The sequence below is a fragment of the Callorhinus ursinus genome, unplaced genomic scaffold (genome assembly GCF_003265705.2).
Source record: "Callorhinus ursinus isolate GAN/ISIS: 27379988/994484 unplaced genomic scaffold, GSC_fseal_2.0 scaffold20, whole genome shotgun sequence".
In the NCBI taxonomy this organism is placed as follows: domain Eukaryota; kingdom Metazoa; phylum Chordata; class Mammalia; order Carnivora; family Otariidae; genus Callorhinus; species Callorhinus ursinus.
In genome coordinates, this window is record NW_027397082.1 from 22,345,933 (window position 1) to 22,368,940 (window position 23,008).

A 23,008-nucleotide genomic window follows, 5' to 3' on the forward strand; every position below is an offset into this window, starting at 1 on the left:
AGCAGGGGGAGTGGGAGAGGGAGAAGCAGGCCTCCTGAGGAGCAGGGAGCCCGATGTGGGACTCAAGCCCAGGACCCTGGGATCATGACCTGAGCCGAAGGCAGATGCTTAACGGCTGAGCCACCCAGGTGCCCTAGCAATAAAAATTTTAAAAAGTATCTAAACTAAAGGAAGTATATCAGTCCCTGAGAGAGATGACATGATTTAGTTTAGGTAGTTATCAGGGGCACCTTGATTTTCATGCCCTATGACATTGCTGGAGAGTACAGTAAAGAAAGTTTGAACATTTTTTATTGCAGTTCTCAAATGTTTTCATTCTATGGACTGCTTTGATAAGGCAAATACCTATGAGTCACCCAAAATAAAAGCCTTCCTAGAAAATAAATTGTGGCACTGCTTTTGATAAGACATTAAAGAGGTACTCTTTGATTTTATTAAGTATAAGAAAATCATTTATGGTAGAAAAAAGTTTAAATATTATGACAGATCAGGCCCTATACCAACGTTAGTGGATAATCTGTCATACCTTGACAACTGTGGTTCTAAATTCTGTTTATTTCTTTATCTATTTTAAAGGTTTTATTTATTTATCTTAGAGTGTGTGGGCTCAAGTGGGGGAAGGGGCAGAGGGAGAGGGAAAGAGAGAATCTCATGCAGACTCTGTGCGAGGTTGGAGCCCAATGCAGGGCTTGATCTCAGGACCCTGAGATCATGCTCCGAGCTGAACCCAAGAGTTGGATGCTCAACCGACTGAGCCACCCAGGCTCCTCACTGTTTTTCTTTTAAGTTAAATATCAACATGCTAGGTATTGTTACTTTTTTTTTTTTAAAGATTTTATTTATTTATTTGACAGAGAGAGAGACAGCGAGAGAGGGAACACAGGCGGGGTGGGGGAGAGGGAGAGGGAGAAGGAGACTTCCTGCTGAGCGGGGAGCCTGATGCGGGGCTCGATCCCAGGACCCCGGGATCATGACCCAAGCCAAAGGCAGACGCTTAACGACTGAGCCACCCAGGCGCCCCTAGGTATTGTTACTTAAATAAGAAGATGGTCTTTGCCTTCAAGGAACCTATAGTCTAATATTAAACTTTCAGAGAGTTGATAGTTGTTGTTGCATTTTTGGGTGTACTTCCAGCTTTAAGGTTTTGTTTACTGAACCTGTGAAAGCATATAACTATGTTATAGTTCAGCTGAACTATAACATGGGATGCTTGAGTGGCTTTAAGAATGATGATTTTGTACTATTTATGGAAAATATGGCTCTGTCCTGTCATGTTTTTTAGAAAAAGGAGTGGTATTTGGATCCCCATTGACAGAGGAAGGCATTGCCCAGATATACCAACTGATTGAGTATCTACACAAAAGTAAGACTTCTCAAGATTTTGTTGTTCTTTGTTAATGAAGAGTTGTCAGTTTTCTGTTGAAAGCTAACTTCCTTGAGTTAGTAGGTGTCAATGAACAGAAGACACTAACCAATGATAATTTTAGGTGGTGTGTTTCTAAATATATTTCCTTTTAAATTTCATCTCATATATTGGTTTGTTTTATACTCTCAAAGATGTAGATAAATTAGATAGTATCTATGAAATCACATCTTCCCCTTGACTCAGGCTTTTTTTTTTTTTTGGAAAAATACATTGTCTCTAAAGAATCATAATCTTTACTCAAGGGAACATGATTTATCACCAAAGATACTTTCATCCCTGTAATTCTATAATTAAAATATACTCTTTGCTTAATTCCTATTTATTTTGTGGTAGTCATACTGGTTATGTCTTGCTCTAAGTGCTTGGTACAGTTGAGTGTATGTGAAATGTGTGGTGTGTGTGATGCTTTGATAAACTCAATACGAATGCTTATTTATGACATTTTATGTGGGGCACTGTGGTAGGAGCTAGAGCAGAGGTTGCAAACTGATGGCGTAAGGACTTGAGTCCTCTATGTTCATATTTTGTTTGGTTGGCAAAGGATGAAATTAAAAATAAAATCAGTTATCAGTAGGGAATGGGGAAAGTCCAGGTTTTTGAATTCTTTGGGTGATAGGAAGATCTAGTATCCTGGGGCCCCCACTTGGACACAATCAACTGGAGCACAGGTATGTGCTCTCTAGTTTGTTTTGGTTCCCATTCATTCATTTATTATTATCTGCCTGGCCCTCTAGGCATTTGAACTTGAACCCCTGAATTAGGGGGCTATACAAAAATAAATGTGTGCCTAGTGCCTAAGCTGAAAACATGAACTCTCATGGGTCTTCCAGATCGAACCAAAACTATAATTCTCATCTTTCTTTATCCTCTTAGATTAACTTAGAACCTGGTTGGAAAGGAAAAACAGTTCAGTTGGGATGATCCTAAGCTTCTGGGAATCTCAGACTGAAAGGTGATATGACAGGTTAGAGTTCTAATTTCTGGGGCAGTGCAGAGACTCTAGATTCATTTTGGACTGGGAAACCATTTACAGGAGCAACAAACTTCCACAGATGAATTCAGCCCCTCCAGACAAAGTCTGAGATGACCAAAGGGAAGGGGGCCCTCTGGGAGATTTGGCTTTCTTCCAACTTATTTTTCAAGCTCATTCCAGTCATCGTTTAGGTTAAATTCAGTCTCCAGATGTGCCTGGTCCTGGGGAGACTGTCTCCAGGTGCTCAGGGATGTTCAGGTAAGTCTCCTCAGCGGCCAGTAGGTTCGAAACTTTTCTGGGAAAAGGGAAGAAAACCTCCTTCAAGGTCTTTATATAAGGTCTTTCAAGTGTAGTCTTTTAGATGACTTATTTTAATTGTAACTTCTTTTTGCATGTCCTCTGTTTTTTCCATGCTAAACAGACTTGAGAGTAGAGGGTTTGTTTAGAGTACCAGGGAATAGTGTCCGACAGCAGATTTTAAGAGATGCTCTCAATAATGGAACTGATATTGACTTGGAATCGGGGGAGTTTCATTCAAATGACGTTGCTACCTTGCTGAAGATGTTTCTGGGAGAGTTACCTGAGCCCCTGCTGACTCATAAACATTTCCATGCGCACCTCAAAATTGCTGGTGAGTATAGGAGGTGAGAAGGAGATGTACATAAATCCATTTCGATTGAGTAAAGTTGTTTGGCATTTTCTGTTGGTTGTAACCCACAGCAGTACTTCTGCCAAAATTGGTTAAGACTTCATGAAATTTTGGGCTTTCTGGGTAGTATTGGCTAATTAAGTTTGATTTAAGCAGGTGTTTTTCTTGCTAAATCAGCTTCTTTGATGATAAATTCTGGGTTTTATTTATTCTTGAATCCCTGATGGATCCTAGCATTGTGCTTTGAATATTTTAGTTGCTTAATAAATGAATGCTTTTCACTGGATTGATTCACATACCCGAGATGGTTACAGGTTTGCTGTATTTGCCTTGGTTTGGGGCTTTAGCTAAGTATTACTATGCCTCAGTTGAGATCATCTCTAATCTTGGAAACTTGTTTTTTGAAAATAATTTTATTTGTTTTCTAAATAAGCAATACACTCACACGGTTCAAAATTCAAAAGATTCAAAAGAGAATACAGTAAAAAGCCTGTCTCCCACCTCTCTTGCCCAATACCCAGTTTTTCTTCCTGAAGGCAACCAAGGCTGTTGATTTCTAATGTATCCTTCCGGAGGTATTTTGTACATTCACAAACAAATACTTATATATATTCTTTTTCTCTCCTTTTATGTAATGGTAGGATATTATATACATTGTTCTGTGGTTTGCTTTTTTCACTCTGTATCTTGGAGGATGTTCCATTTTCAGCTCATATTTTCCTCATTTTCTTTTATGTCTGTGTGGTAGGGAATTCATTTTTAAATTGCACAGCTCTTAGGCTGCTATAGGCTCTAAGTGCACATGGCATCAAAATCCATACTGCATTTACTTGGTTTTCTGCCCTTGGGCATTTCCCCCTTTTTTTTTTAATTTTAAGGAAAATATAAGATTTTTTTTCATTGAGTAATTTTTACTATTTAAAAAACTAGCTTTGAATTTCTAAAATCTCGTAAGATTAGATTTTTTTTAAGCACTCTCTGACAATCTGGATTATACAAATGAATAAATGTTATTAGAATGTTATATAACTATAATTATTTTGGAGAGAAATAAAGTATATAACTATAATTATTTTGGAGAGAAAAAAGGTGGATCTCAAAAAAGATATGGAAAATATTGATACTTTTTTTTGTAAATGTTATCATGAATGCTTATTCTGTTTACTTTTCCATTGAGTTAATTTAGCGCAATATTTGAAATCCTCCGCTCCCTCACCCCGTGACTCAGTGTTCCTTGTGATCATACTGAGGTGTGGCACAGTTGCAGCATTTGGTATGCTTTGCTGATAACTGGAAGGGATTTTTGTTTTCAGTTTCATGTTAACAGGGAATAGTTTCTAGAAATATTACCTGCCTTTCCTAAACTTGGAGTTATTATTATTTTTATTATTTTTTAAAGATTTTATTTATTTATTTATTTGAGAGAGCGAGAATGAGAGAGAGAGCACATGAGAGGGGGGAGGGTCGGAGGGAGAAGCAGACTCCCCGCTGAGCAGGGAGCCTGATGCGGGACTTGATCCCAGGACTCCAGGATCATGACCTGAGCCGAAGGCAGTCGCTTAACCAACTGAGCCACCCAGGCACCCAACTTGGAATTATTATTGAAGTTAAATAGTTTAAACAACACATTATAATTTTCAGGACTATAGGAATTATATCCAAATGGCTATTTGTGTCCTTTGAAGTGCTGATTATCCAGGGGACTGTTTTTATTGATAACCTGTGTAGCTTCTTAGGGGAGAAACAGTGATTCTGATTCCATGGAGGGGCTGCGTGGATCATCCTGTTCTCAGTGCATAATTCACTATCCTGTTTCTTTTAGCAGTAAAATATCTGGGTGAGGAAAAGTGAAGGGGGTGGCATTGTCAAAGATCTGTGTGGACCTGTTTTCATTTCTTTATATCCCTAAGAATATGTACCTGGGAATGGAATTGCTTTGTCATATGGTAACACTGTGTTTAGCTTTCTGAGGAACTGTCAAACTGTTTTCCAAAGTGTACCGTTTTACATTCCTACCAGCAGTGTAGGAGGGTTTAACTTTCTCAACATTCTTGCCAACACTTGTTATTTTCAGTTTTTGGGTTATGCCATACTAGTGGGTATAAAGTAGTATCTCATTGTGGTTTTGATTTACTTTTCCCTGATAGCTAATGATACAGAGTATACAAATGTTTATTGGCCATTTGTATATCTTCTTTGTAGGAATGTTTATTCAGGTCTTTTGCCTATTTAAAAAATTTTTTTTGGTCTTTTTATTATTGAATTGTACTGATACTATTTTGTTAATATATTTTGCTATAATCTCTGTTTATGCCTGATTCTTTTTTTCTTCTTCTTTTTTTTTTAACATCTTTTTTTGATTGGAGTTGAGGGGAGGATAATAGTAGGCATGGTGATTTTTCTTGCTTGTATTTTCTCCCTCCTTTGCAATCATTTCTTTTGTCCTTAAGATTTGATGCAGTTTGATGATAAAGGAAACAAGACCAATGTACCGGATAAGGAGCGGCAGATTGAGGCTCTCCAGTTGCTCTTCCTCATTCTCCCTCCACCCAATCGTAACTTGCTGAAGTTATTGCTTGATCTCCTGTACCAGACAGCAAAGAAACAAGACAAGAATAAGATGTCTGCCTATAACCTTGCCCTTATGTTTGCACCCCATGTCCTGTGGCCGAAAAATGTGAGTGTTAAGGGGAAGAGCAAAGACTGCTTGGTTTTCTTGGGCTGGGCCTCATCCTCTGGCTGTACCTTGGTGAGGTTATCAAGGGTCCAAGGTCTACTCTTCAACTTTACAAGGTTAGGAACATACTTTATTAGTTCATTAGGGAGTCATCAAACCTGAAGGGGCCAGTTCTTGTAACCTCATGTATAAATCAATCCCTGATAAAACTGAAAGACAATTAATGGAAGCTCTTAGTGGAAAATTATAGCTACTACCTAAACTAGAATACTCATTTTGGCTGGTCACTGTATATTCCTTCTTAACAGGAAAACCTTTTGAGAAATCAGATTGATTTCTGAAGATTGTGTGGTATAAATTTAGACTAGACCCATACAGTTTTATAGGATAATGTCACTAAGCTTTTAGCTAAGATGATATAGAACAATCCTGCCTTATCCTGACTTTTCTATTTCCTGTAGATATGCTCTCCGTGGAAAAAGCTGAATGTGTTTTTTATTACTGAAATCATGGCTTTTTTTTTTTTTAAAGATTTTATTCATTTATTTGATAGAGAGAGAGTTAGCGAGAGCAGGAACACAAGCAGGGGGAGTGGGAGAGGGAGAAGCAGGCTTCCCGCCGAGCAGGGAGCCCGATGTGGGGCTTGATCCCAGGACCCTGGGACCATGACCCGAGCCGAAGGCAAACGGCTCAGCTTAACGGCTGAGCCACCCAGGCACCCCATGAAATCATGGCTTTCTCAATGACTTACATGAGAAATAAATTATCAAAAGTCTTTTGAACTCATTTTTGACCTGGAGGCACATAGCTTTATGTTCCTGCCATTCATATATATATATATATATATATATTTTTAAAGATTTTATTTATTTATTTGTGAGAGAGACGGGGGCAGGGAGAGAGCACAAGCAGGGGGAGGGGCAAAGGGACAAGCAGACTTCCAGCTGAGGAGGGAGCCCAATGGGGGCTCGATCCTGAGAGTCTGGGATCATGACCTGAGCCAAAGGCAGACGCCCGATTGACTGAGCCACCCAGGTACCCCTGTTCCTGCCCATTCATAATATAGGTTTTATTGTATGATGGAATTGGGAGCCAGAATATTTGGGTTGGAAGCTGCAAAACAGGTATGTTATCTGTGTCCTTTGCCCTTTTTATGCTTAGGCTCTTCCTCTGTAAACTGGGCATAAATTAGTTCTTTATCACTTATCTCATAAGGTTGTTAGACTAGAAACGGATAGGATATGGTGACTTATAAAAGATTTTCTGGATTATAAGAAATGAGAAAAGGAAGATTAAAGAGAGCGGTTGTGGAATGCCTGGCTGGCTCAGTCAGTAGAGCTTGCGATTCTTGATCTTGGGGTCGTGAGTTCCAGCCTCACATTGGGCTCATGGAGCTTACTTTATCAAAAAAAAAGAAAAAAAAAAGAAAGAAAGCAGTTGTGTAGAACATTTTACATAACAAGTAACTAGTGAAAAAAATGTGATGTTCCAGGCTGGGAAGAACCTCTGCCCAGACAAAGGTTGGGGGGGTGCGGGCTGTAAGAAGAAAAGGACACAACATTGGTCCATATTAAGGAGATCAAGCCTCCTAAAGAAAGAATTTCAGAACCAGCCAACTGAAATTATGAAAAAAGTGAGTAATCTGTGCCTATAAAAAGAAATATTAAGGGGCGCCTGGGTGGCTCAGTCCTTGGGTGTCTTCCTTCGGCTCAGGTCATGGTCCCAGGGTCCTGCTTGGCGGGAAGCCTGCTGCTCCCTCCCCCACTCCCCCCTGCTTGTGTTCCCTCTCTTGCTGCCTCTCTGTCAAACAAATAAATAAAATCTTAAAAAAAATATTAACAGATCTTGGTGAAAGCAAACATTAAGTAACAGAGACGAGGGCTTTGGGATAGTCTAGTGCTCAAGTACTTAAAAAAAGAGGCAGGAGAAACAAGAAAATCAATGACCATTTGTGTTTTTAAGACATAGATGTCACCTTTGATATCAATTAGTCGTGACAGTTCTCTCGCCTTTGGAGAAACCAGTTTCTCTGAAGAGGCAGTGTCCTTGGTGGTTGGTATAGATTCTGTTCTTCCTGCCTAAATTTTTTGAATCTCAGACTAGATTTTCTTCAGCAACTCTGCTTGCATGTATAATTCTCAAGCAGAATTCGGAAATAAAGATTGGTTTTCAAGGATTCCTTGGTAACTTCAGGGACACGTGGTTTCTCCTAGGCTATGTCATATTCAGTAGAAACCTGCCAACCAAAAAGCCTTTCCAGAATTAAACATTATATTAGAGGCACCTTTGTTAGGGAAGGAAGCCACTATACCTTTGAAGGAATAAGCTTATTGGTAAGTACATGGAGTATCTCTTCTACTTCCCAGCTCTTAATCCCCCTCTTTTGATTTCTTTTCCTCTGAATAGGTCACTGCAAATGACCTTCAAGAGAATATCACAAAGTTAAACAATGGGATGGCTTTTATGATTAAACACTCCCAGAAACTTTTTAAGGTAGGTAAGGGATGGGATTTGGGTGGCAATAGGACAAGGAAGTTGAAGCCTGGTGGGATCCTCAGCAGGGCTATAAGGATGACTAATAAGAAAGGCCCTGACTGGGACTGGAAACCAGACTGGACAGTGGCGAAACCCAGAGAAATTGACCAAGGTGGGGAGGAATAGGAAGGTACCGGAGGCTGAGTAGGATAATTGGCTCCACTCTGGGTCGTCTTTCCTTTTTCATGAAAGGCAGTGTGTATTGGCATGAGTGAGTTTATCCTGCCTGCTTCCTGTCAGTAGAGTTGTGAGGGTCTGACAGTCTCTTTTCATTTTGTACTTTGTCCCTTTTAGTCCAAACTATCAATGTTTCTGCCCACATAATTTTCTCAACTTTGTGGTTCTGTGGATTTTGGAGGGATTCACTCTGTTAGACAAAAGCCACATATGCAGATCTTTTGAAGACAAACCCTTCTCTACCATGGTCTCCTGCTGAGAAGACTGAGGGACAATACCTTTCACCTTCCCAGAGGCCCTCTGGTTTGATTGAGAGGATCTTTATTCTCTTGAAAGGGCCCTTTGTGTGACTGAAAATTTTGACCTTTTGATGTTTCTAAGATTCAAACAAAAAGTTGTACAGTCATATCCTTGGTCCTTAGAGCATACTTTCCTGATAGTGAATTTCTCAATTTTAGTGTCTTGCCATCTGGAAAGGCTGAGAATTGAGAGAGAAGTTCTTCATATAAGTGGAATCACGCTTTTTGTGATTAGCTTATTTCACTTAGCATGTTTTCAAGGTTCATCCATGTTGTAGCATTTGTCAGAATTTCCTTCTTTTTTTAAGGATCAGTAATATCCCTTTCATTGTATATACCACATTTGCTTATCATTTATCTGTTGTGGACACTTGGGTTGCTCCTAGTTTTAGCTCTTGTGGATAATGCTGCTATGAACGTGGATGTACAGATATCTTTTTTGAGACACTGCTTTTAATTCTTTTGGGTATATGTCCAGAAGTAGAATTCTGGTAATTCTAACAGAGCTGCCATGCTGTTTTCTAGCGGCTGTATCATTTTACATTCCCACCAGTGATATACAAGGTTTCCCATTTCTTCACATCCTCACCAACACTTATTTTGTTATTTTGGTTTTTTTGGTAATAGTTGTGAGGTGGTATCTCATTGTAGTTTTGATTTGCATTTCCTTAATGATTAGTGAGTTGTTGAGCATCTTTTCATGTGCTCATGGCCTATTTGCATGTCTTCTTTGGAGAAATGTCTGTTCAAAGCCCTTGCCCGTTTTTAAATTGGGTTATTCTTTTATTGTTGAGTTGTAGGAGTTCTTTATATATATCTGGATAGATATATGATGTGTAAACATTTCCTCCCATTCTGTGGGTTGCCTTTTTACTCAGTTAGTAGAGTCTTGCTACACAAAATTGAAAATTTTTTGTGAAGTTTCCCATTTGTTTATATTTTTCCTTTTGTAGCCTGTGCCTTTGGTGTCATATGCAAGAAATCTTTGCCAAATCCAGTGCTGCAAAGCCTTTGTCCTATGCTTTTTATTGAAGAAGAATTTTATGGTTTAAGTCTTATATTTAGGTTATGAATCTATTTTGAGTTAATTTTTCTATATGGTATTAGGTAAGTGTCCAGCCTTATTCTTCTGCTATGGATATCTAGTTTTCCCAGCATCATTTGTTGAAAACCTGTCCTTTTTCCATTGAATAGTTTTGACATGCTTATCAAAAATCATTTGACCATATATATGAGGGTTTATTTCTGGATTCTGTTCTATTGTTAGTCTATATGTTTGTCTTTACACCAGTACCACACTATTGTGATTACTATAGCTTTGTAGTAAATACAGGGTGTGAACATAGAGGCCACCCTAGGATTTACCGACTATAGGATGGTGAGTGATCCAGAGTCCAGAGTTTAGAAATGAAAGATCAGAATGTTAGTAGGCTGGTAAACAGAGGGTCAGAGCTGCATCAAGGGCTTGGGCGCTCAGGTCAAAGTTATCATCAATTAGAGGTCAAGATCTAGATAAGTGGATTAGAACAGTAGACAAAGGACAACAGGACAAAGAATCATTTTTTATTTTGTTTTGTTTTTAGAGAGAGAACAAGTGCATTAGCAGGGAGGGGCAGAGGGAGAGGGAGAGAGAGAGAATCCCAAGCATGCTCTGCGCTGGCTGTGGAGCCTGATGCAGGGCTTGATCTCACGACCTTGAGATCATGACCTGAGCTGAAATCAAGAGTTGGATGTTCAACTGACTGAGCCACCCAGGTGCCCCGAATGAATGGTTTTTAATGATTAACAAAGATCTTTCAAACCTGTTTCTTATATACTTCCTATTGAGGGGAACAACTAGTTCCAAAACATGTGATGGTGGAGAGTAAGGTAGTTCCCTGACAGTAGTTGTGAATCAAAATGAGATAATTTCTAGTGAGAGAGTTCCTAATAGAACTCTCCTTCGTTGAATTCTCTTGTTACCATTGCTCTAGGGTTAACTTTTCATAGTCTACCACTCACAAATTAAAAGAGAGATCTCAGAGCTTTTGCCACACCCCACGGTTTCTAGCCTTCCACCTTTTTTTTTTTAATATTTTATTTACTTATTTGACAGAGAGAGACACAGCGAGAGAGGGAACGCAAGCAGGGGGCGTGGGAGAGGGAGAAGCAGGCCCCCCACCGAGCAGGGAGCCTGATGCGGGGCTCCATCCCAGGACGCTGGGATCATGACCTGAGCCGAAGGCAGCCGCTTAACTGACTGAGCCACCCAGGCGCCCCTAGCCTTCCACCTTCTGATCTCTTTTCCTGTGCAGTCCTTTCTCCCTTGTCCATTGTCCAATGTACATAATTCAAGTATACAATGAAATTGTACTTAACTGTGAAGGATATTAAGTGACTTTACACAAATCTGTTATCTTACAGTTCTGTAGGTCATAAGTCTACATGAGTCTCACTGGTCTAAAATCAAGGTTGGTAGGGCTGCATTCATTTCTGGATGTTCTAGGAGAGAATTTCTAGAGGTTGTGCACATTCCTTGGCTCATGGTCCCCTTCCTCTATCTTCAAGGCTAGCAATGTTATATCTCTCTATTATTTCTAACTATAGCTGGGAATGTTTCTCTGCTTTTAAGGACCCATCTGGATAACCCAGGTAATCTCCCCATTGCAAGGTTCTTAACTTAATCACACCACTTCCCTTTTACCATGTAAGATGACATATCACTGTGAAGGATTTTGAGAATAGAAATCATACAAATCTTAAGAAATAAGAGTATGGTCTCCTAGATGTAATTCAGCTTGGTACAGTTCTAATTATTAGACCCTTTCAAACATTCTGTTTTTTACTTTTCTTTTTCCTTTTATAGATCCCTATTTCAGCTCCTTCTCTTTAGGGCTTTGATTCTTGTTTGCTACTTTACCTTTGTTTCCAGCCTCGTTTGAGCACTCTGTGAGCCTCTGTTGATTTCTGAAGGAGAGAAAGAACATTTCTTTTGAGATGTATTTTGGTCTTAGGTCTCTCCTTTTTGATATTCCCATCAGAACTGTTGTCCTTATGGGCCCCTGCTTCACCACTTTGATTGGGTTCTTCCCTGACCTTTTCCTTTGGGTGGAAAATGGTTGATTGTTCTGTGTGCTCTATCACTTATTCTGAGGTCCTGTTTTACCCCAGACTTGTTGTTCTTATGCTTTGTTGTGTCTTCTTGTTCTCAGGCTTCTTTGGGTGGACTTTTAACTTAATCCTCAGATTCAGTGTTGCCTCATTCTGTGTTCTTTGTATTTTTTTTTCCTTAAAATTCCTCCTATTTATAGTTCTAACCTCTGCTATTATCAGTCCCTCTGACCTAGTCTGTTTCTCTTTTGTAAGATTTATTTATTTATTCGAGAGAGAGAGAGAGAGAGCACTGCTCCTCACCCTCCCAGCCCCCTCCCCCCCAGTTTGGAGAGGGGCAGAGGGAGAGAGACTCAAGCAGACTCCCCACTGAGTGCAGAACTGGACATGGTGCCTGACGTGGGGCTTGATCCCACGACCCATGAGCTCATGACCTGAGCTGAAACCAAGCGTTAGCGGCCCAACTGACTGAGCCACCCAGGTGTCTCTGACCCAGTCTGGTTTTGTCTCCCCAGTATGGGTCACAACATCTTTTCTTAGGGACTTATAACCATCTACAATTAAGGCCAATTCCCATTTTATGTGGAAAGGCCTTTTGTTGATTCCCTCTGAACTGTAAAATACTTAACACCTCCAGATTTTCATTTAAACCCATCTGCTTCTGGCTCCCTTTCTGGGTATCTCTTAAACTCATAGTGTCTTTTGGGGGCAGAGGTGTTTTTGTTTTGCCTTTTTTTAAATTTAATTTTTAAAAAAGTAATCTCTACACCCAGTGTGGGGCCTGAACTCACAACCCCGAGATCAAAAGTCGCATGCTCCACTGACTGAGCCACCAGATGCCTTTTTTTTTTTTTTTAATGAATTTCGTAGAATAAGTGGCATGGGCTCTGTCATACTCTTGTTCGGAGGAAATTTCCTTTGGTTTTGAGCTCTGCCTTATAGTTTACCAAGGTAAAAATTAAACTGGAGATGTCATAATGTTTTTGTCTCAAGACTTTTTTTTTAAAACTTTATTATGAAGTTTTTCAAATATAGATAAAAGTTGTAAAACAGTGAACACTCATATAACTCTAAGATTCAACAAATGTTACCATTTGCCATATTTGCTTTATCTTACTCCATATATTCATGTTTTTTTATTTTTGTTTTTGACTGAAACCCTGATAGTAAATTGCAGACATCATGATACTTAACATCTAAATACTTAAGCATGCATCTCCTAAGAATAAGAACATTCTCCTAATAGTCACAGTACCATTATCCTAAGAAAATTAATAACAATTTCATATTAGCTAATATTCAGTACAGATTCAAATTCCCCCAGTTGTCCTAAGAGTGTATTTCATAGCTGCTGGTTTTAATAACATAAGCTAATTGAGGTTTATGTATGCCTTTTGATTGTTATGTCACTTTTAATCTGGAACAGTTCCTATCCTTTTTCTTCATGACATTGATTTGTTGAAGCATTCAGGCCAGTTGGGTTATAGAATATTCCATAGTCTAAATTTGTCTTATTGTTTTCTCAAGTATATTTAACTTGTTCCTCTATCCTTTTTTTTGTACTTCCTGTAAACTGTAAGTTAGGTCTAGAGGCTTGATTAGATTCATGTTAAACATTTTTTTTTTTTAAATTTGATTTCATATGGATTTTTTTTTTTAGATTTTATTTATTTATTCATGAGAGACAGAGAGAGAGAGAGAGAGAGAGAGGCAGAGGGAGAAGCAGGCTCCCAAGGAGCAGGGAGCCCGATGCGGGACTCGATCCCAAGACCCTGGGATCATGACCCGAGCCGAAGGCAGACGCCCAACCATCTGAGCCACCCAGGTGCCCTCATGTTAAACATTTTTGGCAAAGATTCATAGGTGATGTTTGTGTACATCGTATTGCATCATATTGCATCACATTGGGAGACACAGATGTCAGATTGTCTCTCAGTGATGCTAATTTTGCTAACTGCCACATCTCTCAATTATAAAGGTACATTTTTCCCTTCGCAATTAGTAACCTGCAGGGTGATTACCTAATGCAATGATTTTAGCATCCATTGATAGTCCTGCTGGAATCTATGATTATATTGGGTATTACAAAACAGTGGTTTTCTAATTCTATTGTTTAATCTTTATTAGCTGACTTTTTTCTTTGGAAGAGAGCTTTCCTTTCCTCGTGTCATTCTCTTTTTTAATGAACATCTTTTTTTTTTTTTAAGATTTTATTTATTTATTTGAGAGAGAGAATGAGAGATACAGAGCACGAGAAGGAAGAGGGTCAGAGGGAGAAGCAGACTCCCCGCTGAGCGGGGAGCCCGATGCGGGACTCGATCCCGGGACTCCAGGATCATGACCTGAGCCGAAGGCAGTCGCTTAACCAACTGAGCCACCCAGGCGCCCTTTTTTTTTTTTTTTAAGATTTTATTTATTTATTTGACAGAGAGAGATAGCGAGAGCAGGAACACAAGCAGGGGGAGTGGGAGAGGGAGAAGCAGGCTTCCCGCGGAGCAGGGAGCTGGATGCGGGGCCCGATCCCAGGACCCTGGGATCATGACCTGAGCCGAAGGCAGACGCTTAACGACTGAGCCACCCAGGCGCCCCTTTTTATGAACATCTTTATAGACAAAGGTTTATAGTTATTCAAAGTGTTAGTCAATTTCAGTTGTTAGTTTTAATTTTCAAATTGTTTCAAATTTGGCCAGTGAGAGCCCTTGCAAGCTTTCCCTGCTGTGTCTTTTTGACAGGACTCCATTAGTCTGAGTGTTTCCTTCCTGGCATAAAATGTCCCCAGCTCACTTTGCATTTGCTCTGCCCTGGGCCTGGAGTCAATTATTTTCTTCAAGGAGCCCTGGTTTCTGTGAGTGACACTAGTTGTGCTCATTGTTTCTGGGGTATCATTGCTTTTAGGCTCTTTGAGGCAAGAAGTAGATTAAAATTCTTTTTAAAAAGAAATCATTAGTTCATATTAGTATTTCCAATTCAGATTTAACATTCCAGAGCTTTTTCTTGACTTCTTTTATTTTATATTTGTATCACTTTTGCACATTGCAAATTCCAGATTTAAATAGCATTTATATGTTATTTGCTTTATCCTTCAATATATAAAATATCAGTATATAAAAAATTAGTTTTGGGGCTAATAGGTGGGTCAGTCAGTTAAGCGTCTGCCTTTGGCTCAGGTCATGATCTTGGTGTCCTGGGGTGGAGCCCCACTTTGGACTCCCTACTCAGTGGGAGTCTGCTTCTCCCTCTCCCTCTGCCCCCCACCCCCCGACTTGTACACTCTTTCTCTCAAATAAATAAAAAATAAAATAAATCTTAAAAAAAATTAGTTTCAAAAATAAGCCTATGTAAACCTGCTAATAGAAGTTTAAAATTTAAGATTTCCTTACAGTTCCTTTTCCCTTGAATATATTTCACTAAGGATGTATAGTCAGAATACAGTTTTCAAAAGTTAGAATAGTTCTTTTTCTGTGTTTATGTTATCAATCATATACACAGATATACTCATTTTTTTTCCTGTTTGTGTTCAGTTTTAGGCTTTGCCTTTTTTCCTTTTGGATTTAATCATATTTTTTGAATCTGTAGAATATTTACATGGTTCAAAAGTCAAAACTACACAAAAAGGTATACTTAGATAAATCTGTTTGTTTTGTGAGTAAAGCGATAGATGTTTATCAAGTGAAGATACAGAAAAAGCTCTCAAGAGTGAGAGGGGTCCCAACAGGTTGCCCTCTTCTTTCATTTTTAATGATAGATAGTCCTGTGTTATATGGATGTGTAAAAATTCATTCAACCAGTCTTCTATTAATAGACATTTAGGTTGTGTTTAATCTTTTGATTAATCTCATCCAAGTATGTTTTTGATTTCTGGAGTTGTTATCATCAGGATAGTTTTCCAAAAGTGAGATTTCTGGGTTACAGGGTAAATGAAAATGTAATTTTCTTAGATGTTGCCGAATTCTCTCCCATAGTGGTTGTATTATTTGATGCTACTGCTAGTATTGTATCAGGGTATATGTCATAGAATTCTGGGCAATACATCAATAAGCTAAATTCTTTCTTGTCTCTTGTTACTCCATAGTAATTCTAAATGGTATTTTCTGTACAGTGATTTTAAAATGTGACTTAGGGACCACTTGTAATTTGTAAGTTTTTTTTTAAGATTTATTTATTTGAGGGACGCCTGGGTGGCTCAGTCGGTTAAGCATCTGCCTTTGGCTCAGGTCATGATCCCAAGGTCCTGGGTTTGAGTCCTGTGTCAGGCTCCTTCTTAAGCGGAGAGCCTGCTTCTCCCTCCGCCTGCCCTGCTCCCCCTGCTTGTGCACATGCTCTCTTTCTGACAAATAAATAAAATCTTAAAAAAAAAAAAAGATTTATTTGTTTGAGAGAGAGCGCGTGTGTGCGTGTGGAGGGGCAGAGGGAGAGAAACTCAAGCAGACTCTCCAGTGAACTCGGAGCCCCACATGGGGCTCAATCCCAGGACTTTGAGATTGTGACCTGAGCCGAAATCAAGAGCTGGCTGCTTAATTAAGCCACCCAGCTGCCCCCTTTGGGGTAGTTCTTGTTAAAGATAAACATTACTACAAATGTCTATACTTTTGTTTCTGGCTCATTTGAGTATATACATGCCACATTTGATTTTTAAAACTACAGTATTGTCTTTTTAAAAACAGTTTTCCTGTCAGATTTGTTGAGATATCATTTTGGTGGCCAGAGATAGGAAGCTATGGAATAGGGCATTTTAAGGATCTTTTAATTTTCTGAAATAATCTGCCAGTCAGATTATTTCAAGAATCACTATTCTTGTGGTCTGAAAGAATTTTAGATACTGCTAACTACTTGTTCTTGGTTTTCTTTTTATATCCTGCTTAGGCTCCTGTTTATATTCGGGAATGTGCCAGATTGCACTATTTGGGCTCCAGAACTCAAGCATCAAAGGTAAGAACAGGAAATTGCTCTTAGTCCAAACAAGGAGAGAGTTAATTAAGATTAGTGGAGTTTTAAAACAAAGTGTGAAATCAGAGTAAAGCCATGGAAAATAAAATGTTGCTACTGTTATAGTTCAAAGTTTTCTAGTCAGTTTGAGATAAGGAAAAAGACTGAGAGGAAAGTTATATGTTGAAATAAAAGTGCCCCCACATAGTGTCGTCTTGTTCCCTTTCAGAGGTCCTCCACTGGTGGATGGTATCCCCTACATATGAGTGATGGCATAGACTGCATGTTTAAAGGTTTTCACAAAGCCCTGTGCATTCTTGTAGCATATGATATAAACAGACTGTAAATAGCAAATGTATTAAATATTTTACAGCAATAAATCATGGTTTTCGATAATACATTCTTGTTTCAGGTTCAGTGGTAACACTCTGTCAGACGTCTCAAAGACTTGAGACCACCTGAGCTTAGAAAGCAAATGTGTGATGCTTATTAATAAGATTATGTATAATTACTGAGCTTTAAAACTGAGAAGTTTAAAAAAACTCCCCAAGTACTCTTTTTTTTTTTTTAAGATTTTATTTATTTGTTTGACAGAGAGAGAACACAAGCAGGGGGAGTGGGAGAGGGAGAAGCAGGCTTCCTGCGGAGCAGGGAGCCCGATGTGGGGCTCGATCCCAGGACCCTGGGATCAGGGCCTGAGCCGAAAGCAGACGCTTAATGACTGAGCCACCCAGGCGCCCCTACACAAGTACTTTTTGATGATCTATATTTAGTCTGTCTTGGTTAGGAACTTACGCTGTCATCTTATGCTGTTGTTTCTGCTCCTCTTTGTTTCTACCTCTCATTCGGTAAATATTTGGTGTGACCAGGAAAACAGTATTTGATTTCAACTAATTTAACTGGAGTGTAGCTTTTCTTAGAGAGGTGTTTCTGTTCCTCAACCACTGCTGTGTAGTTGTCCCATCATATTGTTGTGTGTAGCAAAGAGCACCAACCAAGAGCCTGTGCACTTGGATGGGTCTGTCACTTTAGTATCTAAATGACTTTAAACTTAGAGCTTAACTTTAATTTTTTCTTCTATCAAATGGGAATGATGATACTTTGCCTGCTTACCTCATAGGAAAGCAGTGAGAGTTATGTGCAATTAAATGGCTTTGAAAATTGAACTCATATAAATATAATTTTGGGGGGCGCCTGGGTGGCTCAGTCGTTAAGCGTCTGCCTTCGGCTCAGGTCATGATCCCAGGGTCCTGGGATCGAGCCCTGCATCGGGCTCCCTGCTCTGCAGAAGCCTGCTTCTCCCTCTTCCACTCCCCCTGCTTATGTTCCCTCTCTCGCTGTGTCTCTCTCTGTCAAATAAATAAAATCGTAAAAAAATATATATATAATTTTTGGTAGCAATATTCTAAATGAATTTAGGTTCTCTAGGGAGGTCTTGGGAGTGGGCTATTAATAGAGTCTATAATTACAGGTTTTTCTTCATGTGATAATTTTATTTAGATTTTTCTTATTCCTAAATATAAGAGTATACCACGCTCTCCCCTTCTTCCTCCTTTTTTGTTTCAGGGGTTGTGGGAACCTGAAAACAAAGCTGGCAGGATATATTAATTCTCTTTTCTTTAAAATTTTCTCTAGGATGATCTTGATTTGATAGCTTCATGTCCTACTAAGTCCTTCCAACGGGCAAAATCTCAGAAACGGAACTGGGTAGATTCCTGCTCTCACCAGGAGGAGACCCAGCAGCGTACGGAAGAGGCATTGAGAGAGTTGTTCCAACATGTTCACAATATGCCAGAGTCAGCGAAGAAGAAACAACTTATTAGACAGGTACCTGAAGGCACGGAAACAGTGACGGGGCTTTAGGACTGTGATCAAGGTTGTGGAATCAGTAGGGAATATTGCTAAGAATCTCATTTAATTTTTGGCTCTTATTGGCCCAAGCGTGGCTTGGCTAGGAAAGCAGACTTGTCAATGGAACCTCAATGTCAGCCTCTGTACTACTGCCCCATTACAGAAAAGAGTGGAGGCTCTTGGATTTCTAGAGTTAAACAGAAGGATCCAAGTATGGTTAGAGTTTTTCTAATTTTGGTCACGTACCAGGCATGCTGAGAAGAGAACCAGCAGTTGCAATATATTGCTCCAAAGTTTAAATCCTTCAGATTTTCTTGGCAAATAATTTAATCTTTCTGAATTTCAATTTCCTTGTTTTTTAAATGGTAATTGAAATGTCCATGTTTCATGACTATATAAAGATTAGAAAGAATCTGTGTAAAGTGGCTGGCATAGCAGAGCAAAAGTGGTAGCTCTTACTAATGAGTTGTTTACAGTTAGAAAACACTGTAAATTCAGGGACCTAGTTTGATATTAGAAAGTAGGAATTCTGGTAGCTAAGTTTGTTTATTTTGGAGTTAGCGGGAGCAAAATTAGGTCTCTCATTTGCCATTTTGAGACTCAAAATGTAGTTTGAGTAAATCCCAATGATTTCGTTAGTTTCTTTCTTGGGAAATTTATTTTTTCTCTATCCCTCTTGAATTTTAGCTGAACAGGCAAAGTCAGCCTCTTGACTTCTTACTCAACTGGGACCTTCTTGAGGGAAGTCTGTGTTTTTATTTATTTTTTATGCCTAATCTGAAACATAGAGCCAGACATAACCATGTGCTCAGAAAATGTTGAACTGAGCTGTTCTTAACAATTGATAGAGTCCTTCAAGAGAAGTTTTCTGTTATACTCTTTGAAGTTACTTTGAGATCTAGCAAATTGTGTTATGACTGGAATTTTCAAGGATGTTGGCTGAGTATTATCGCAGATACAAAGCGGTGTAGTGATTTAATTCTCCATGGAAACTAAGACAGCAGTTCAGGTGGGCAAAGTGTCATGAATTCTTTCATCAAGAGAGCAGAAGCTTGGGGCGCCTAGGTGGCTCAGTTGTTAAGCATCTGCCTTTGGCTCAGGTCATGATCCCAGGGTTCTGGGATCGAGCCCCGCATTGGGCTCCCTGGGCTCCGGAAAGCCTGCTTCTCCCTCTCCCACTCCCCCTGCTTGTGTTTCTTCTCTCGCTGTGTCTCTCTCTGTCAAATAAATAAATAAAATCTTAAAAAAAAAGAAAGAAAGCAGAAGCTTAAAGATAATACAAAGGAAAAACTGACATTTTTGCTCTTTCTAGAAAAATAGGAACTCATAGAGAAGGTTAAGAAGAAAACAAGTCATTCATCCCACCAGGGTTAACATTTTGGATATTTCTTTCAGTCTTTTTCCTATCGATAAATTTCTATATAGTTTGGATCATACCGCATACTTTCTTTGATCTCTCTCTTTTCACTAAACATTACAGCATAAGCATTTTCTTGTGCGTGCTTGTGAACTCCTTGCCTACATTTAAAATATTGCCACTTTGTTTTGACGAAACTATAATTTTACTAGTTCCTGATTTTCCTCTGTTATTATAAAAATAGTAAATATTCACTGTAGAAGCAGTGGAACCTGCAGAAGAGTGTAAAGAAGAAAATCACCTGTAATCATCCTGAGATAACCACTGATAAAAGTTTTGGAGTATTTTCTTCTATGATTATTTTCTTTCCATGAACATGTATTTGACTTTTTTGTTCTTTTGTTTGAGATCATAATATATATTCAGTTTTTAAAATTCCTGTCCTTTTCATTTAACATTATATCATGATTATTTTCCATGTCATTAAAAGGCTGTGCACATTTTACAGCTGCATAATATTTCATTACATATAATTTAATGTATATACAGTTTGCTTACTCTTGGACGTATTTGGGAATTAGATTATTTTTTAGCTTATAAATTTTTGTTCATTGGTATTTTCATTGCAGAGTTTTCCCTAGAAGTGGCATGACCAACGGGTATGCATTTTTTTCTTCTGGTAACAGCTATTGGGTCCCTTTTAATATATAGGTCCCCCTTTCTCTCCTCTCTTCTTGTTTTCCCCCTAAAAAATTGCTGAAGTTTGTTTGAATAAACTTAAATTTGACATAATTTAGATTTAGAGAAAAATTGCAAAGATAGTACAGAGAATTCTCATATACCCTCCACTGAGGGTACCCTTCACTCCTAATGTTAACATTGTTAAAACTAAGAAATTAACATTGGTGTATTACTATTAACATGAGAGTTTATTCAGATTTTAGCAGTTTTTTTGCTAATACCCTTTTTCTGTGCCAGAACCTAATCCAGGCTACTACACTGCATTTAAACACACACATACACACATTCTCTCTCCGTCCCTCTCTCTGCCCTTTGTTTGTGAAAGAAACCATATAGTTTGTTTTCCACAGTCTAGATTTTGCTGATTGCACCCTTGTGGTGTTATTGAACATGTTCCTCAGTCCTCTGTATTTATGATAAGTTTGTAGTTAGATCTAATTCTAGAAGCTTGATCTGAATACTGATTAGTTTTATTTAGTTAGTTTTTGGGTAAGAACTTCATAGGTAGTGTGTATTTTTTAATACAGTAGTTCCTGCCCCTTAGCTATGGGGGATGCATTCCAAGACCCCCCAGTGGATGCCTGCAAACCACAGATAGTACTGAACCGTATATATACTGTGGGTTTTTTAAAATATATATATACTTACAATAAAGTTTAGGTTATAAATTAGGCACAGTGAGAGATTAACAATAATTAATAAATAGAAAAAGTATAGCAGTATAGTGTAATAAAAGTTATGTGAATGTGTTATCTTTCAAATCCTTACTACACTATACTCATCCTTCCTGTGATGATGTGAGATGGTAAAATACTTATGTGATTAGCTGAAGTGGAGGAGCTGAATGACCTAGGTTGTGACACAGCATAGGCTACTACTGACCTTCTGACAATACATCAGAAGGAGGATCATCTGCTTCTGGACTGCGGTTTGATTATGGGTAACACCTTGGAAAGCAAAACTACGAATAAAGGGGAACTACTGTATGCATTTTGAAAAGACTCTGGACACACATTGCTAAATAGCTTCCCAGAAAATTATTAATGCTCCCACCAGCTGGATACAAGAGAACCACCCCTTCTTGCACCTGCCAACATTATCAGAAATGATGGTTTGTCACTTGTTCCAATATAGCCAGGAGGGATGCTTACTTTCTAAGCTCTTTAGAAGTGACTAAATTTTCTGATAATTAACTTTGGGAACTTTTTGTACCTGTATAATATGTATGAAAAGTGTCATTTTTTTTTAAACCTCCAGAACTGAACCTGAACTGATAAAAATTTGCAAAATTACAATTCACATATTTAAAAACTGTAGTTAGAAAAGGCAGACAAGTAGAAGAATTAAGTACTATATCATTATTTTTTAACTGGGGAGATGCATGGCTAATCAAAGCATTAAATAAGACGATACAGTGTTTTATGTCTTCCATTTCAATTGACCACTTTTTATTTTGATGTATTTCCTCTGATAATAGTGCTGGCAAGCAATCATGATAGATGTCCATTTAAAGAGCTTTAGTAACTTCTTTTTTCTGTATGCAATTTATGTTAAATTAAGGACTGTTTTAGGTTGTGTTAGTCACTCTCTATGTCCAAGATACTTTCTGCAAAAAAATCTGGATTACCAGCTGGAGATGTTGGGCAAATTACATAATTCTCTGGGTCTCAGTTTCCTTATCTGTAAAATAGGGGTAATACTTCCAACCTTATAGTACATAAGAAAAAGGAAAATGAGGTGCAGTCTCCTTAGAGTAATTTAATAAATTTTGACCTTTTTTTTGGCAACAATCATTTCTGCCTTTGAGATTTGCTTGCCAACCTACTAAGCCATATGTGTACAGACTCACTTATTCTTTGGACTTTTCTGGATATTTACATTTAGCTTTTGATGCTCACAGAATCCTATCTCTTGATGGGGGAAATAATAGTAAAATGTTTATGTTTCCTCTTAGTTTAATAAGCAAACTGTGACCCAAACGCCAGGGCGAGAATCTTCTCCTCGGGTACAGAAAAGAGCCCGTTCACGTTCCTTCAGTGGCCTTATTAAGGTAGGTATGCTGTGCTGTCGTTTTCAGCATTGACTTAGAGAAAGCTTAACGGTCTGACTTTTCTTATGCGTGAACAGTTTTCTTCTATTCTTTGGGATCCTGTAAAGGGTTCATCTGCAAGAGGATAAGGATAGAATTCGGAAAAACTTGTAGTTTTTACAGCATTTTGCTGTGTTTCGACTTGGAGAAGGGGCTGTACGATTAGAGAGTAAAAGAACGGTCCTTCCTTCTCTTTGGGACTGAGGACAGAGTCCCCA

General features: G+C 38.6%; 1 protein-coding gene across 4 annotated transcripts in view; it reads left to right on the forward strand.

Annotated features, from left to right (window-relative positions):
• ARHGAP19 (Rho GTPase activating protein 19) overlaps positions 1-23,008 on the forward strand; it is a 59,205-nt gene that overhangs the window by 23,161 nt on the left and 13,036 nt on the right. For 3 of the 4 annotated variants that reach the window (XM_025880596.2, XM_073904376.1, XM_025880598.2), the window contains exons 3-9: positions 1,283-1,363; positions 2,821-3,030; positions 5,499-5,725; positions 8,132-8,218; positions 16,690-16,755; positions 18,388-18,579; positions 22,656-22,751. In XM_025880596.2, the coding sequence (XP_025736381.1) occupies positions 1,283-1,363; positions 2,821-3,030; positions 5,499-5,725; positions 8,132-8,218; positions 16,690-16,755; positions 18,388-18,579; positions 22,656-22,751 (959 nt within the window). The remainder of the gene's footprint in view (positions 1-1,282; positions 1,364-2,820; positions 3,031-5,498; positions 5,726-8,131; positions 8,219-16,689; positions 16,756-18,387; positions 18,580-22,655; positions 22,752-23,008) is intronic. The other variant, XM_025880597.2, reaches the window with a different exon arrangement.